This window comes from Watersipora subatra, chromosome 2 (genome assembly GCF_963576615.1).
Source record: "Watersipora subatra chromosome 2, tzWatSuba1.1, whole genome shotgun sequence".
Lineage (NCBI taxonomy): Eukaryota > Metazoa > Bryozoa > Gymnolaemata > Cheilostomatida > Watersiporidae > Watersipora > Watersipora subatra.
In genome coordinates, this window is record NC_088709.1 from 39,551,193 (window position 1) to 39,566,876 (window position 15,684).

Sequence of the window (15,684 nt, forward strand, 5' to 3'; positions counted from 1 at the left end):
GCCCAACTTTCATCTAGGTACTTTTGTAGATTCGAACCTTTTGTAGCCGAATCCTTCTGCAGACACAATATCTCTAACCTATAGATATTGTCACGAAAACATTTAGGCACAGATCGTGCAAAACGATTTGCATTTTTTATACGAGTATGTTTTATATATTTGTATCTTGTTTCAGTGGAAATACGTTCTGCACTATATGTCCATGAGTATACACATCTAGTGTATGCAGTGTGAATTATGTACGACTGGGTGGTCAGAACCAATATCAGCGTAACGTCGATACTCAGTTTTAGTACAACGACTCGAAATAGAGAATAGCATTCTAGGACAACATAGCTAGCGGTTTGAAATTAATATTTGTTAATTATCTTGCCACTGGCTGGGTCACTGGTACTATACGCTCGAGCGCCAAATGTAAATCTGACCAAAAATTTAAGACGCCAATGATTAAACGAACTTGACTTCAAAAACTGTATACTAGATTAGGAACAATTCATAGGGAGGAGAAAATTACCTGTAACTCTTTCCAGAAGCTTCAAGAAGTCTACGATAACCTGATCTTTACGCAATCAAATATCGATGAAGACTGTGCAATTTAACAATAATGTAGATAAATCCACAAGTTTATATAAAAATTCACCTCAAAATATCCACTTAATACAGTAGGATAGTCAATTAGAAGGCTGTATCAAGTACAGCCACATTATACATTGGTCAAGGAAATAATATTAATAGCAATATACAGTCAATCATAAATCATGAAAAAGCTATCGATGTCAGGAGAGAATACCGAAGAATATGCATGCTCTTACACAGAACAACTATGACTAATGTATATACAAGTAGGCAATAAGGAAGATTCAACCAGTAACCAGGTAACAATGATAACCAGTCAGCTACTGGCAGGGTCAGTTACGGCTCCGGCAATGATGCAAATCAAGTCAGTCAACAGAAGTTGCATTTTACAAGTTTAGAGAGTTGCAGCGGGGCCTAAGGTTGTGCCATCACCATTCTGTTGTATGTCAGTAAGGAAAAAAGTCTCGACAGTCTTTTCTCCATTAGCCTAAAAGAGAGAAAGAAACCAGAGATAGAAGAACACTGTGTGTCCTAGTCTTGGGGAACCGAGCAACTAAAAGCCTCTAAAGTAAAAGCCGTTTTACTTTAAAGCATAATCATTGTGAATATCAAGAAAACCATTGTACCAAAGCCGGGCAAGGTTCTGCTGCAAACACTACATGGTCAACTTGCTAGCATGTACATGTATATCTCTATATGCTTAATGGCATTTGTAAAAATATTCTGGTTTTACTTGAACAAAAGTTGCTGGCTATAATACTAATACATTTACACAATTATAATATGTGATAATAGCTTAGGTGGCAAGGCAAAAAACACCATATAAATTTGAAAGTATAAACAAAATAAGTTGTGCTATAAAATGGACAATCAGGGTTTTTTGATGAAAGCTGAGTTGCAGCGCTTCAGGTTTTGCTAAATGCAAACAGACAATTCTATAGAGCGTTTGTATATTTACTAGGTGAATATCCGGCGTTGCCTGGGTCATAAAAAAATCTTTGGGCAGAAAACTCTTTTTAACATATTCAACATTTACCATTCTATATACTTCATATTATTGCAAGTGTTTTTTGTGCAGTTCAAATGAATTAAAAGAAAAAAATACAACAACTGCAAAGGTCTTCAAACTGCAATTTTAAATTTCATATCATGAAAGAGTTTTGTTGCAATAGATCAGAGGAAAAATAAATCTGTAAAGATGTTTAAATCATTAACAAGTAATTGCTAAATATAGTATGTTTTGCTACGATTACAATAAAAAATTATTTGGTATACGATTATATTATTTTAGTTCATTTCGGTGTTGACATCATAAGGTGAAAATAACGTATAGAGTGGTATAGAAACCCATAGTAATTATCTAATGCAATCCCTTCCATGTCAAAATCTTCATCAAAAAATGGTAACAAAACAATATGTTAACCTCACTAGCTATAGCTACCTACAATAACTTTAGTACATTTTGTGGTTATGATTTGCAAGAAAGTGTAACAGTACAATGCACGACGCGCCGAGTACTTACCTTCAAAACAGACGCTGAACGTTGAACCTAACTTATATGAATTTAGTTTACTAGAAACATACTTGAAGGAAGGTTTAGTATGCATGTTAGTAAACTTGTTACCAAAATTGTATCACATTAATTTGTGAAGCCGGTTTACCATAACGAATGACGCCGAACTGAGATACAATCACCAAATTTCAATTTCGACAAAAGCTATTGTTGATATCATTTTTCAGAAAACAAATTAGCCCTAGTGCGGCAAGGACAAAAAGGAGTCGTGTTTCATAAAGTTAAACCATAACTGTCACGTACAAGTTTTATCGTATTTTCTATTTTTCGTATTTTGTATTCAAAATAAAGATTGGTCAGCTAACCTTCTAAGTCATTAAGGCTTTTTTAAAGCGTTTCAATATCCGTCTTGAAAACAACACAATCGGCATTACAAGCTTTGTCCAGAAACATGTGAAGCAACCTAGCTTTTTTAGGAACGGAAGTTAGAGATGTTTAGTCCGATTTAGAATAATTGAGATGGGTGACTTAAAACCTATTATCATCTGAATCCAGCCTGTAAAATAATATCAGTCTTTTATGAAAGGTATATAAACTATTTAAAATTGCTCGTAGCTTGTTACACGACGTTTAAATAGGCTAAACGCCGAGAAAAATGAGCTCAAAAAGCGCGGTTTTATCACAAGCTAGCGTTGTTATCACGTTTTTTTGAGCTCATTTTTAAATATACAATATTAAATAAGTTACCTACCTTTCAGAAAAGACTGAGATTATTTTGAAAGCTGAATTTAGATAATGGATTTTAAAACAACCAACTCTATTATTCTAAATCGGTCTAAACATCTCTACTTAACTTCCGTTCCTAAAAAGCTAGGTTACGTCACATATTTATGGGCGGAGCCTGTTGTGCCGATCGTGTTGTTTTCGAGACCGATATTAAAACGCTGTAAAAAAGCCTTCATTACACTGAAAGTTATGGACCAATCTTTATTTTGAGTACAAAATAGGAATCAGTGTGTCTGATTTACCTAGTAAATACAATGAAAGTTGTACGTGACAGTTATGGTTTAATCGAGTTTCAATTAATGCGTAATTTAGCGCGTACAATCGAGAAAAAGGTGTATACGTTATATAGTAAGATTGCCAATTGTAAGAGCCTTCGTAGACCCCTGGTTAGACATTTGGATTTTAAACTTGCGGTTGCAATCTTCGTGAGTTCAAATCCAGCACTAGAGACTTTAATTCCAAGATTTTAATAGCTACAACTGGACATACTAAACTACAGACAAACTATGATACTTATATATAATTATAGATGCATATTTAGTCTGGTAGCCTAATTTGCCTGACACTCCAGCTGCCAAGCAATGAGTAGGACCATTTGCTGGATTGCCATAGCAATTTCAGTAATCATGCTTTAATGAAGTAACAAATTTATAAAGATTTATGTTGCAGCTTCCCGACATGCTTATAATATAAATATTGATACCGTAAAACCTCTGATCGAACGACTTTGCGCTCTATTTTTTTAACCCTTCCTCTATGGTGACGGTCAAATAGACATCTGCGTTGTATTTTTTAAATGACTCGTAAGAATTTTGGGAAGATAAATTTAGCTCTTTTACGGGCAATGCGAATGTGGCCTACACTTTGGTCTCCCTTGTACATATTGAATGATGTAAAATACTTAGCAATGCATATCTGAATGATCAGAGGAAATGCATGTATACTCACAAGTATATTAACAATAAGATTGGTTTTAGTAAAAAGCATTATATTATCTTAAACAAAGCTCGCCAGAGCTTACCTAAAAAGATTTGCAGCCATAAAAAGGAGACACATTTGTCATTGCCACTACTGCTCGGGTGTAAGCATGCCAAAAAATCATAAATTGTTTTATGAGGAATCGATTAGATTGAAGTTTTCTGCATCAACCATCTTTGCAAACTACACAGACCGCCATTGTTGCACTTCGTTTAATAAGCATTCAAGAACGCGTTTTAAATCTATACATGTAGACGTGTGTCCAGTTATAGCGATAAAAATCTAAGCGCAAAAAACCTGCTTCACACTGAAATTGAACTCAGAAACACCCATTCTGCAAACAGGTGTTTTATCCACTAATAAATTGTAATAATAATAATGAATAATTGGGTACATACTTATTATACTGATTCAAATATACACACTAGCAGAAAATGTCACGATTGTGTGAGAAACCATGACGCATAAGATAACAATGATAAGCACAATGATAAGCACAATGATAAGCACAATGATAAGCACAATGATAAGCTGGCTTATCATTGCTGGCTCACAAGCTGGCTTCAAACAGACGGATACGGCTCTTATTATAGTAAAGATTTAGACTAGCTCAAGTTAGTAGCTATGTTACTATAATTCATTGGGTAAAGAAACTTAGCCAATGGATACTACAATACCAGTCACTGTTTATGAACCATTTTAAATCTTGAGCGAACGTGTAGCATAAAAAGTAAGAAATGTTTTTCAACAATCTGTTTTAGTTATACCTCCAGCTCTCAAATATTTAAACTATGCATAAGAAAAAATGCTTTTTAACAACTTGTTTTTGCTACGCCTTGAGATTTAAAATATTTGAATTATGCATTGGCTGGACACAAAAATAAAGAAACATGTTAATTTTTAAAAGTTAGAATGGTAAATGCTGTATGTGAAATGAGAATTTATTTTTTGCGCAACAACCTTTTTATTACCTGTGCAACGCAAAGTATTCAGTTAGTTATAATTGATAAAAAAATGGCTTCTGTTTATAACTGCATTGTCGGTTTGTTCTGTTTGTCCGTCTGCATTGTTCTGTTTATAACCCAGAACAATGCAGTAAAAACAATACGTCCGATTGTACGGAAATAATTAAGCCTTGATATTGGCCATATTAGCTGATAAATACAAGAAATTAACTTGAGTTGAATTGCAACAAAATTCACATTACAGTTATTTGGTATTAAAAGATTCACCATGTCTTACTCTGCTGCGTTGTTGGTGCAAAATATGTGGAAATGTGATAACAAGCTCTTAAAAGCTAAAAAACGAATAGTTCATCGCAGCCATCACGAAAACGCCGTAGAGTGAAATCAGTTTATTTCTATGATGTAGTCATTACATTTGGTTATTGTTTTGTCACGTGATGTTAAAAACAGCTCGAATGTAATTGAACACGATGGCTTCTGTTTACACTTTAATGCAACCTCATTCGTCAAAATATTTTCACAAATAAACTTCACGCATTCAATAAAACCATGTTTATTGTCCTTACACGTCTATTTCATCATCATTGTAATGATGTCACTTTGAGCACTGATATCTCAAAACCTACCATAAAAATTAGTTTAATTTAACTTTAGCTCGAAGGAGTGCATATCATCCTCTATCAAAAATGACGAACCTGTTGATCACCTGTGATAGTCAAAAATGCTGCAGAAATTGTTCGCGATATTTGGCAGGAAGTATGGGTCACATGATCAGATTACCACTAGATGATTAGACCAAACTGAACGAAACTATAAAGTGGCGAGCATCTGTATTTGATAAAGGCTTTTCGGTAAAACCCGAAGTATTTGTCATAAACTAGTGCTACGAAACGTTTTATATTGAGCCTTTCATTTCCGTGATAACATCACGTGTCAAAACAATAACCATGTCGAGAATGTCATCAAAATAAAGGGATTCCAAACTACAGCGTTTTCGTGATGACTGCGATTAACTGTTAGGTTTTTAGCTTTTAAAAGCTTGTAATCACATTTCAACATATTTTGAACCTACAACACAGCAGAGTGAGACATTGTGAATCTTTTGATACTAAATACCTGTAATGTGAATTTTGTTGCAAGTCAGCCGTGAGGAAAATGCAGAAAATTCACTTTAAATATAGGTTATAGCATTTAAACAGTTTCTTGTCTTTATAAAAGCATTTAGGGCCAAAACCAGACTATTGACATGATTCCACAGTTCATTTTTCCATTTTTAAAAGTATAAGCAAATCCCTTTTAGGAAAATTATCCCAACCCAAAATCATATTTTAAATAAAAAGAATCATTTGACTTGATCCTTGGGCCTCAAGAAGCAACTTCTAAAAAATGGTTGCTTGTTCTTGTTTGACCAAATACAATAAATAGTGCCAATAACTGACCGTTTCGGTTTGATCACTTTCTTCAGTGGCAAGTAGGTTGGCAGGGAGTCCTCCAATCAGATCTGTATCGGCGCTGATGATAGCAGTCTTTGCATTAACATCCTAAAGAAGAGTACCACCAGAGATAGAATAAAGAATGATTATACTAAAGTGCAATGTTTAGCGATTCCAGTCAAGTAGTGACAACTACTTCCACAGACCTGCAAGCAGCATACACTTGTAACGAATATATTGGGTGAAACAAGGTATGATTAGCATGAGGAAAGCGTAAGCGAGAGAATACCTCGATGCATACATCAAGCAGCAAGGGCTGAAGTCACCTACCTCAGCTACGGTCTCTGCAAGGGCCTGTTGAACCAGGTCTCTCTGCGCTTGCTCCGCTTCAACAGGCTTGACAGACTCTGGTGGAGGCTCTACCACCGCTTCAGCTTGAGTCTCCTCTACCGGTTGTTCTAAAGTCTGTAGATTAGTACACTAAATGAACTCAAATAGATTTAGAGGTAAGGAGAAAAAATGGAGTAAACTGCTGCCTTCTGCAGTATATAATAGAGTTGCCCCGATCTTAATATCGGAATCGGAACCTACCTCCCCTACATGCTATTACAATACAAAGGACCTACCTCCCCTACATGCTCTGCAACTGTAGCAACTGTAGGCATGGCCATTTCTTGCGCTGCAGTGGCTTCCTCTTCCTTCTCAGCTGATTGCTTCTTTTCAGATTCTGCTTTTGCTGCTTCTGTTTCCTTGGCAGCAGCGGCCGCTTCGACAGCAGCCTTAGCAGCTGGGCTCGAGGCTGGCTGCGTTACTAACATGATGCCTTCTTTGGTCTGAACAGCTTGTACCACTTGCCCTGCCTGTTGATGAAAGTAATAATAATGTCTATTGCTTCTACACTTCTACTCGCGAGTAGGATTCACAACAGTTTCAGCACTGCTAACACAGATTTTATATAGTATAAAGCACTACATATGAGCTAGACTCATATATTACCATGTTATACATTTTGAACTTATGCAATCAAATACTCTGTCTTTGTAGTGTTACATATTTAAATTGAAATACACCATGAAGACTCGCGGTACACTAATGATTTTCTTTTATATATTGCTGTAAAACTGCATCTTATATTATTCAAATTATCATCAACTAGCTGCACTACCCGGCGTTGCCCGGGTAATAAAAAAGTCTTTGCGCAAAAAATTGATTTGTATTTAACATATAACAACATTTCCCATTCTAACTTTCAAACTATATATCATGAGAAAAGTGTTTTGTGTAGATGAAATAATTTAACAGAAATTAAAAACAACTGTAAAGGTTTTTAAACTTTGTCAAAACACTGTAACTTTCAAACTTCATATCGTGAGAAAAATAAATTAGAAAAATAAAACAACTATTAAGGGTTTAAATGTAAAATAATTAGCAAGTAATAGCTAAATTAAGTCGGTTTTGCTTCGATTACCATAAAAAATGATTCAGTAATGATACAATTAATACGAACTGAGAAAGCAACAAAAATCCTGAATATGTAGAATTAATAATAACAACTCTTGCATGGAAGCATGTGTATATAAAAAAGGTTTGTTCCACCAGAAGCTATCCATCAAAACCTTGAATACGATAAACTTTGGTACCTCTTAATACAAATGGTAAAAATGTAAATGGGTACAAATGTAAAAATGAGATCTCAACAACATCTTACTGTCTTGGGATGACCAAAAGGAGAGAGAATGTCAAGATTCTTCCTACGGTTATAATATTGTCCGCAAAAGAAGAATTGGCCTTGACCTCAAATACAGTAATTGAATCTTACAAAAAATAAATCTTTACAGGGGCATGGTAACGCGTGGGCGCAGTGCTAAAATAATTAACGTGTGCATACGGTATAGGGAATATGATAACATCATTGAACAAGATGCCTTATGTAGCTCGGTAGTAGAGCGCTTAGATAATAAATTTTCAGATGCATTCGTCGTGAGTTCAAATCCATCAGAACACAGATTTTAATTCCAAGAGTTGAATAGTTATAGCTGGAACTACACACATACCCACATACCCACATACTCACAAAGTAACTTTGAGAAATATATAGATTGAGTCCTAGCAATAAATCATCAAGTACAAGAAAGTCATGTTAAAATTTTTGGAGGGCACGAGCCTAAAAGATCCACTTACCCCGACATTGATGACAACTGGTTGGTGCTTAGTAGAGAGTTTTGTCACTACCGTTTTCACCGGTGAACCTGTTGAAAAAATGGGAATATTTAAAATTGACATAAAAAATTACAATAGTAGAAAGATTAAGACTGCTCAGGCCGATGTACAGCATGTAAGATGCCAGCATAACCAATAACATGGGATAACATGCCTGCAGTAACCAATAACATGGGATAACATGCCTGCAGTAACCAATAACATGTGATAACATGCCAACAGTAACCAATAACATGGGATAACATGCCTGCAGTAACCAATAGATAACATGGGACAAAATGCCAGCAGTAACCAATGAATAACACAGGATAACATACCAGCAGTACCTAATAAATAACAAGGGCCAACCTACTAATGGTTTTTTCTTTGCGTTCAGAGGAAGTAGATGTGTCAGCCGCCAAAAGGGAGTCGTCTGCCCCAACCGTAGTGTCAAGCGTGTTGTCAAGATCAGACGGAAGGTCTTTAGCAGGAACAAACATATATTGCTTAATACCTTCCGAGTCAACACCCACCTCATCACCTCTCATTTTCACCAAAACCTAGTGTCAAAAAGATAAATCATTGAAGATGTGGTTGCGTCAAAAAAGTCGATTTAATGAAATTAAGACCAATAAAAGGCTAAAACATCAGCTACAATTTGATGTCCTTTTTGTCTTTATAAACTAACCCTGTCCAGAGATATATGCAATTGAATGAGGCCATGTTTTAAAAAGCCCAGATTCGAGCGGATGTTTCATTCGTGATGTAACGGAGTGATACGTGTAAAAAGAGTCCAACAGCGATAAATATAAGATATCTGCATTAGCCAATAATCAGCACGAAATTTTTATATCTATAGGTCATATTAAATGTTATCGCTCGTAAAACGGTTCGTCTATGATTCCGAAGATTCTAATTGTTAGGGATTTTACTCTATTACTAGTTGGGTACGCGCAGCGACTAGTAGTAGATTCTAGCAGCTACGTGCATCGACATCGATATTCAATTTACTGATTAAACTGACATCATTAATTACATCTTGAATCACTGCACCGACACGTTTTATTGACGAACAACTGAATTGAAACAATACTCAGTTCAGAACGTCAGGTGATTAAAGATTGGGGCAGACAGGTAATGGTTAGAGCTGACAGGCGTCAATAGCTGCAGAGAAAGATGGGATAATGGAGGTAAATTTATATTCAACTTTGAGTATCCCTTACATATACTGTATTCTAAATTACCGGTAATAATTTTAGTACTCATGAATACATCTACTAATAAGTAAAATTATAACTTTTTGCTATCACGAATCATCGTTTCATAACTTTTTAATCGTTTCACCACTTTTTATCGTTTCACCTAGCTATAACATTTGCTAAAAAATTTCTTTGGCATTTATAGCTAGTGAATTAGATTTGTGATTAAAATTTATGTTCATTTCTCACTTGTAGAATGTGAGGAACGTCGATTGATCAATGCTCATCTCTAACTCTCAAAAACAAAGCTTTGAATTGTTGGCTTTGCATATTTATACTTTTGCTCAACATTTATTCATTTTGAAAATTACACTTTCAATCTATTTAACTCTCACATTGAAAGCTTTCCGTAGATACGTGTTAGAACGACATATATATGAATGACATTTATTACATTTGTTTTATTGTTTCAGGATGTTTATGTGGTTCACTAGAGTCGCGTCCCTAGTGAACCGCGTCGGTCTGGAAACTGCCATAAATGGGAAAGGAAGACACGAATGTGGGCTGCACAAACCATAATGTTTGCTGCAGTAGATTAATTTGTTCTATTATATGAGCTGAAACTATGTGAATGGCCAAGACTTGGATGGATGTTTTTAATAAAAACTTTATGCTGCGATGAAAATTTTTTGGTTTGTAAAAATTATATAATAAAACAATATTGTTTAAGACAATGCAAAACACGATTTGCAGAACATATTGAATATATCATAACCCTTTTGCCATCTGTGCTGAAATCTTCTCGAATAGATGGATTTATGAAGTGTAATCAGAGCTGTATTGGCAGGTACTTCTGCTTAGCTCGACTCAATTCCAACAGACCAAATATTAAGTTCAAAAAATCTTATGCTCTACCCTATGAAGTGAAAACAGGTTAGTCCACATGCCCCCAACCAGGTGCAAGAATGGCTTAGTAATCCTTTGCCATAATCGGTGGGTTAATAATTGATTTCAACGAAATTGACGTAGTTTTGTGTTCACTATCTCGGTCAACTCATAAAACCATTTGTTTTGTACTAGAATTAACTAATCAAATGTGACCAGTAAACTTTTTCTACAAATTGATACTGATAATGACTAGATAACGTTGACTATACATGACTTTTTGGAATGCAGTTGGTTTCTCCATATATTCGAACATATTCTTTTCAAAGATGACGGCGTGCTTATTTTGTTTAGTAGCTAGTTTCCAGTGTGGTAGCAACTGAGAACTTAGCTGATACAAAGGCCGCAGTGAAATAAGTTAGCTCGACGACCTAATTACCATAGACCGCAGAATCGTAGTCAGATGTTTACACAGCATTTAGAGGAAGCTAATATGACAAATTTGCAATTTCCCTCATTTGAGGCGTTTGAGCCATTCATAATAGTGCATCTGTAGCTGGATTTAAAATTTGATTTTAGCTGACATGAGCAAATACAAAATAAAATATATGCCAATAGAGCCACGTAGGAAGGACTAGACTTTTATTGCGGTAGCCGATGTGAATATGAGAAATAGAGACAGGTTGTATCACTCGTTACATCATTTTGGGCAAGTCTGGGCATGTATTTTGTCCTGAGCGTTCATACCGCGATCAATTTTTTCGATTTTAATCTTTAAATATCTTGACAATGAGATCGCCTAACACAACAAACAACATATCAACTGATAGACAAAAGATGCTCTCTTTTGAAATCAATTAAAATTTGACACGACCACATCTTTAAGGAGTGCCGATATACTCCAACTAGTAGTCCAACTAAAATTTAATGAATGTACACCATGACAGGATACACCAAGGACAGTAAATAATAAACTATGCTATTTTGTTGCCTTTGTAATTAGTTGCAGTACAAGTACATTCCGTACAAACAGTAACTATTTCATAACTCAACGATTACATGTATTTGTACTGATGAAGGCCTCTTCTATTTTTTGCTAACCACATATTATTACCTTATGCTCTTATATTTCCATTCTAATGTTGCAGTAATGTCAGGAGCGATGTTCAGTGGACGAGTTCACTAGTGCAGTAACATAGCTGCTCAGTCTCTCCCAATGAGAGATCTCATGATTTGGCAGCCATAACGAGGGAACCAACCGGTTTAAAGTTTTTAATAATAATTTTTTATTGCTATTATTTTTGCATGAGATGGGCTTCAAAAGAAAATCTATAGAATACAAAAAAGAAAATCATGGTAGAAAACTTTTAAAAATTTTTCCGAATACCAGTATTAAAATCGCGATTTCAGAAGGGTCTCATATTTTGTTATGCATTAACGAATTGTAACAGCCAGCAAATCGTAAGACTAGCTCTGAGTGTATGCATATTCCAGTGAGAGCCAGGTAAGAGTAACCAGTTTGGAAAAAAGCTTCCCAAGAATGAGCCATCAATTGTACAATTTAAGCATCAATGTGTGTGATATCGACAAAGTTTAGAATATTAAATTACGTAATTCCAAGTGTTTAACAGAGAAAAATTGAAACATGGATGACAGAAATAATCAAGTAAAATACGACTACCAAACTGGCAGCATGGGCAAGCTATTAATGAACCAAAATACATAAACCATTTAGCTGCAGTGACGGACGTGAAGCTCACAGAGAATTAAACATAAATGATAGGAAATGTCTAAATATTTGGAAATGTAAATGCTTGAAAGTGTATATGTTTACAAGTGTAAATGTTTCGAATTGCATTAGAGAAAACGAGTGTTAGAATGGAGCACAATTTCATGAAAAAAGTTCCTACACAAGTTTTAGTCCCAGATCAGTACAATTCAATTCAACTCTGCACTATACCGCAGTCACATGCATATATCAGCTGCCGCATGACTTTCTCACAGCAACCACAACATATCTTATCTTTTGCATTGCAAAGAAACTTTTAAAATAACAGTTTATCTTTAAAACTTTTCTAGTACATGGCCCACTCTTTTTCTTTCCAAATACGATGCTCCACGCGATCATAACCCAAGTCACAAATCTTGCCCCAATGCTTACACAAATACTGTTTTTACATGCAAATGAAGCAGCATTTTATTTAACGGAGTAGCCATCAAATAACAGCTACGAGAAACCAAAACATTTTGTGTTTTGCCCTAGAAAATGTAAGTCACATAGTACACCAACGACCTGATAAAAAAAATCTCACCAACACAGAAAATTTATAAAAATGACTTTACCACCAAAGTAGTTCTTACTTAACTTGATTGTAAATCATCTGGAAACTGTTTAAAAATAACTGCATTTTTCTAAAGGCATTATGACAGATTTGAAGGTCAAAAAACTGTAAAAATATTTTAACAGCTTTCGGTAAACACAAAATCTTTTTATGGACTCCTTGAACGTCGTAGAGAATATTAACAGCATTAGAATCGTTTGCCTCTGTTAAAACAATTCGGCGAAAACTGAATGATCGACAGAGGGATAAAAGAGCTTGATTTTCCTTTATTTCAGAATGGTGAGGCAATAATTTAGCCTAAGGATCTTGATTCTTGAATTTGAATCTTGAATCTATTCAAATAATGAATAACAGCAGATTGAATAAAGTGTGTAAAAGATGACCACTAAACTCACTTTGATACAAATTGTTTCACATGGTATAAATAAGAAAGTTGTTAGATCGTCATTATTTATTAAAACCTGGTAAAAAGATTATCTAACCTAAGAGTCCGATTTTAAATGAAACACATTTATCACAAGATTTATTCAATTTCTACACATGGTTAAAATTAAAAAACTTGGACACGAAGTGATTTATTTTGAACATCGATACTGGCATTGGCCATTAATCCAATGAACATTTGGGTTTAAGGTATCATTCGGTGATTCTAGCGATACGAGTGCTTCCTGAACTAGTCCATTTTATCGAAATTCTCAGCATTTCGTGGCGAGTTGGACAATGGAATTAAGAGGAGTGTTGTTTGAGTATTTTAAAGATAAATTATTGGATATACAGTAGGCGCTCCTACAACGTAAATAATCCGCTCCAGTAACATTATGTTGTAGGGAATTTATGTTATAAGAACAGTAAAATACATGTAAATTGCCTAATCCTTTCCAAACTCACTTCTTTGGCCATGTAAAAAGGAAAAACTTTACTTTACTCTTTTAATTTGTGGGCTGTACTGCAACTGCAGTATTATTGGTTTGCATCGACAATTTTTCTCCTTTTTTGATCAATATCACTGGTTTTCTAGACCATGATTGCGATAATTTTTACTATAAGTTGATGGGGAGTGCATATCTTTGACTTCCTTTACAACAATTCACTTATTTTTTCTAACAGCAAAGTCTATTTTTCAAAGTAAAACTAGTAATAAATATTTTATACATCTACAATATAGCAAAATTGCCAAATATTTTTACTATAAAAAAACGGTACGTGTACTACCTATTCTCTGGCTATCCGTATCTAGAGGGTCAAGGTTAGGATAAGAGAACTTTCGACGATACTTCAACTTGTGCCATTCTGATTGGTAGACTGACGCTGTAACACCGGCACCATCACCTTTGTATTTATAAATAATTGAGCAAACGCCTTATTCTTTGTTTAGTCGACACATGACGATTTATCGTCATGTGTCAACAAACTAGAATGTTGCAAAAGTTGTATACATAATAAATATAATGCCATACGCACATCAATTTTCCATCGCAAGTGGGCCGAGATAAATAAACATTCAACTAAAATTTGAGAACTCACCCGACGGGACAGTTTACGTTATATGGAATCTTTTTACCTTGTACGAAGCAAAAACTTCACATGAATTCTTTATGTTATACGGAATTTACGCTATAGGAGTGTCTACTACATGCTATATATATATGATGAGCAGGGGTGTGGCGAGTTATTTCATCGTTAATTGCTACATTATATCAATCAGAATATTGAATTGGTAATATGATAGATATGATGGTAGATATGATGATATGGTGAATAGCTTGAAACATATTGGATTTATAGTTGAGCAAAATAGCAGATCGGTCAGAGATTTCAGTTATGCAGTGATAGTGTTATATACATATATGTGTGACTGAAAGCTGATGCACTTTGGCACGAGGAAGTTATGGTTGTTATGTAAGAAAGCCTTCAGCACCATGGAGTTAATAAGAGAGATGGAGACCATGGAGATTAAAAGCATAGAGTACCAGCAAATAATTGTCACGACTGCAGCACAACTAACCCATCACAGAGATCAATTTGTGGTAGCCACAAGTGGAGTGCTAAAATCGTATGTTTTCCCTGCTATCACGAGTGACCTTTGGTGAGACAAGCAAACCCACAAAATTGACTTATTAGACCGATAAGCTATAATATTAGGCCACAATGACACAATATGAATAAATTTGATTTTTACTAGATCCTAGATATTACTTTATATACAGAAAAATGTAACACCATGGAATTACATTGGATATAGTGTATAAGCTAATACCAGAATGACCATAAGTAAAGGCCCGTACACACTATCGCTCAATTCAACGTTTATCTGTGCAATGGACTACAACGGTTAGCTATCTTTATGTCATCCCAATGATAAGGTGTACACACAATCACTATGTTTCCATGATGTTACCTGTGCAGTATAAATTATCACAACACAATCACTGTTTCCATGATGCGCAGTACTCCGATGCAGCCCCTCCGAAGTTGAGGGGATTGTACATTTACATACTGCGCAGTGCTTTTCAGCAAATTAGCCAGAGAAAAGAAATTGTATAAATCGAATCGCTGGATGGAGATATGGAATCGATCATGGATACCAAACGTCAGAAACGGTCTTTTTATGCTTTTGTCGTCATTATACTTTTATTTACAATACACAATCACAAGGTTTTACAAACCTTAACACAATTTTTACACATTCACAATGTTTACCTTAACACAATTTTTACAAAGTAATATACTTTTAATAAATATTTATTCAGGTAATATATTATTTAAATGTTACTTTATAACCTGCCACCAAATTTTGGAAAAGTGTTG

The 15,684-nt window shown here is 34.9% G+C and overlaps 1 protein-coding gene across 3 annotated transcripts in view; it reads right to left on the minus strand.

Moving 5' to 3' along the window:
* Positions 1 to 589: 589 nt before the first annotated feature.
* Positions 590 to 15,684, minus strand: part of LOC137386886 (uncharacterized) — a 36,199-nt gene continuing 21,104 nt past the window's right edge. For all 3 annotated transcript variants that reach the window (XM_068073076.1, XM_068073079.1, XM_068073077.1), the window contains exons 13-18: positions 8,824 to 9,010; positions 8,433 to 8,500; positions 6,878 to 7,111; positions 6,582 to 6,716; positions 6,258 to 6,359; positions 590 to 1,063 (exon numbers count right to left, since the gene is read on the minus strand). In XM_068073076.1, coding sequence (XP_067929177.1) covers positions 971 to 1,063; positions 6,258 to 6,359; positions 6,582 to 6,716; positions 6,878 to 7,111; positions 8,433 to 8,500; positions 8,824 to 9,010 — 819 coding nt within the window. In that variant the 3' untranslated portion in view covers positions 590 to 970. The remainder of the gene's footprint in view (positions 1,064 to 6,257; positions 6,360 to 6,581; positions 6,717 to 6,877; positions 7,112 to 8,432; positions 8,501 to 8,823; positions 9,011 to 15,684) is intronic.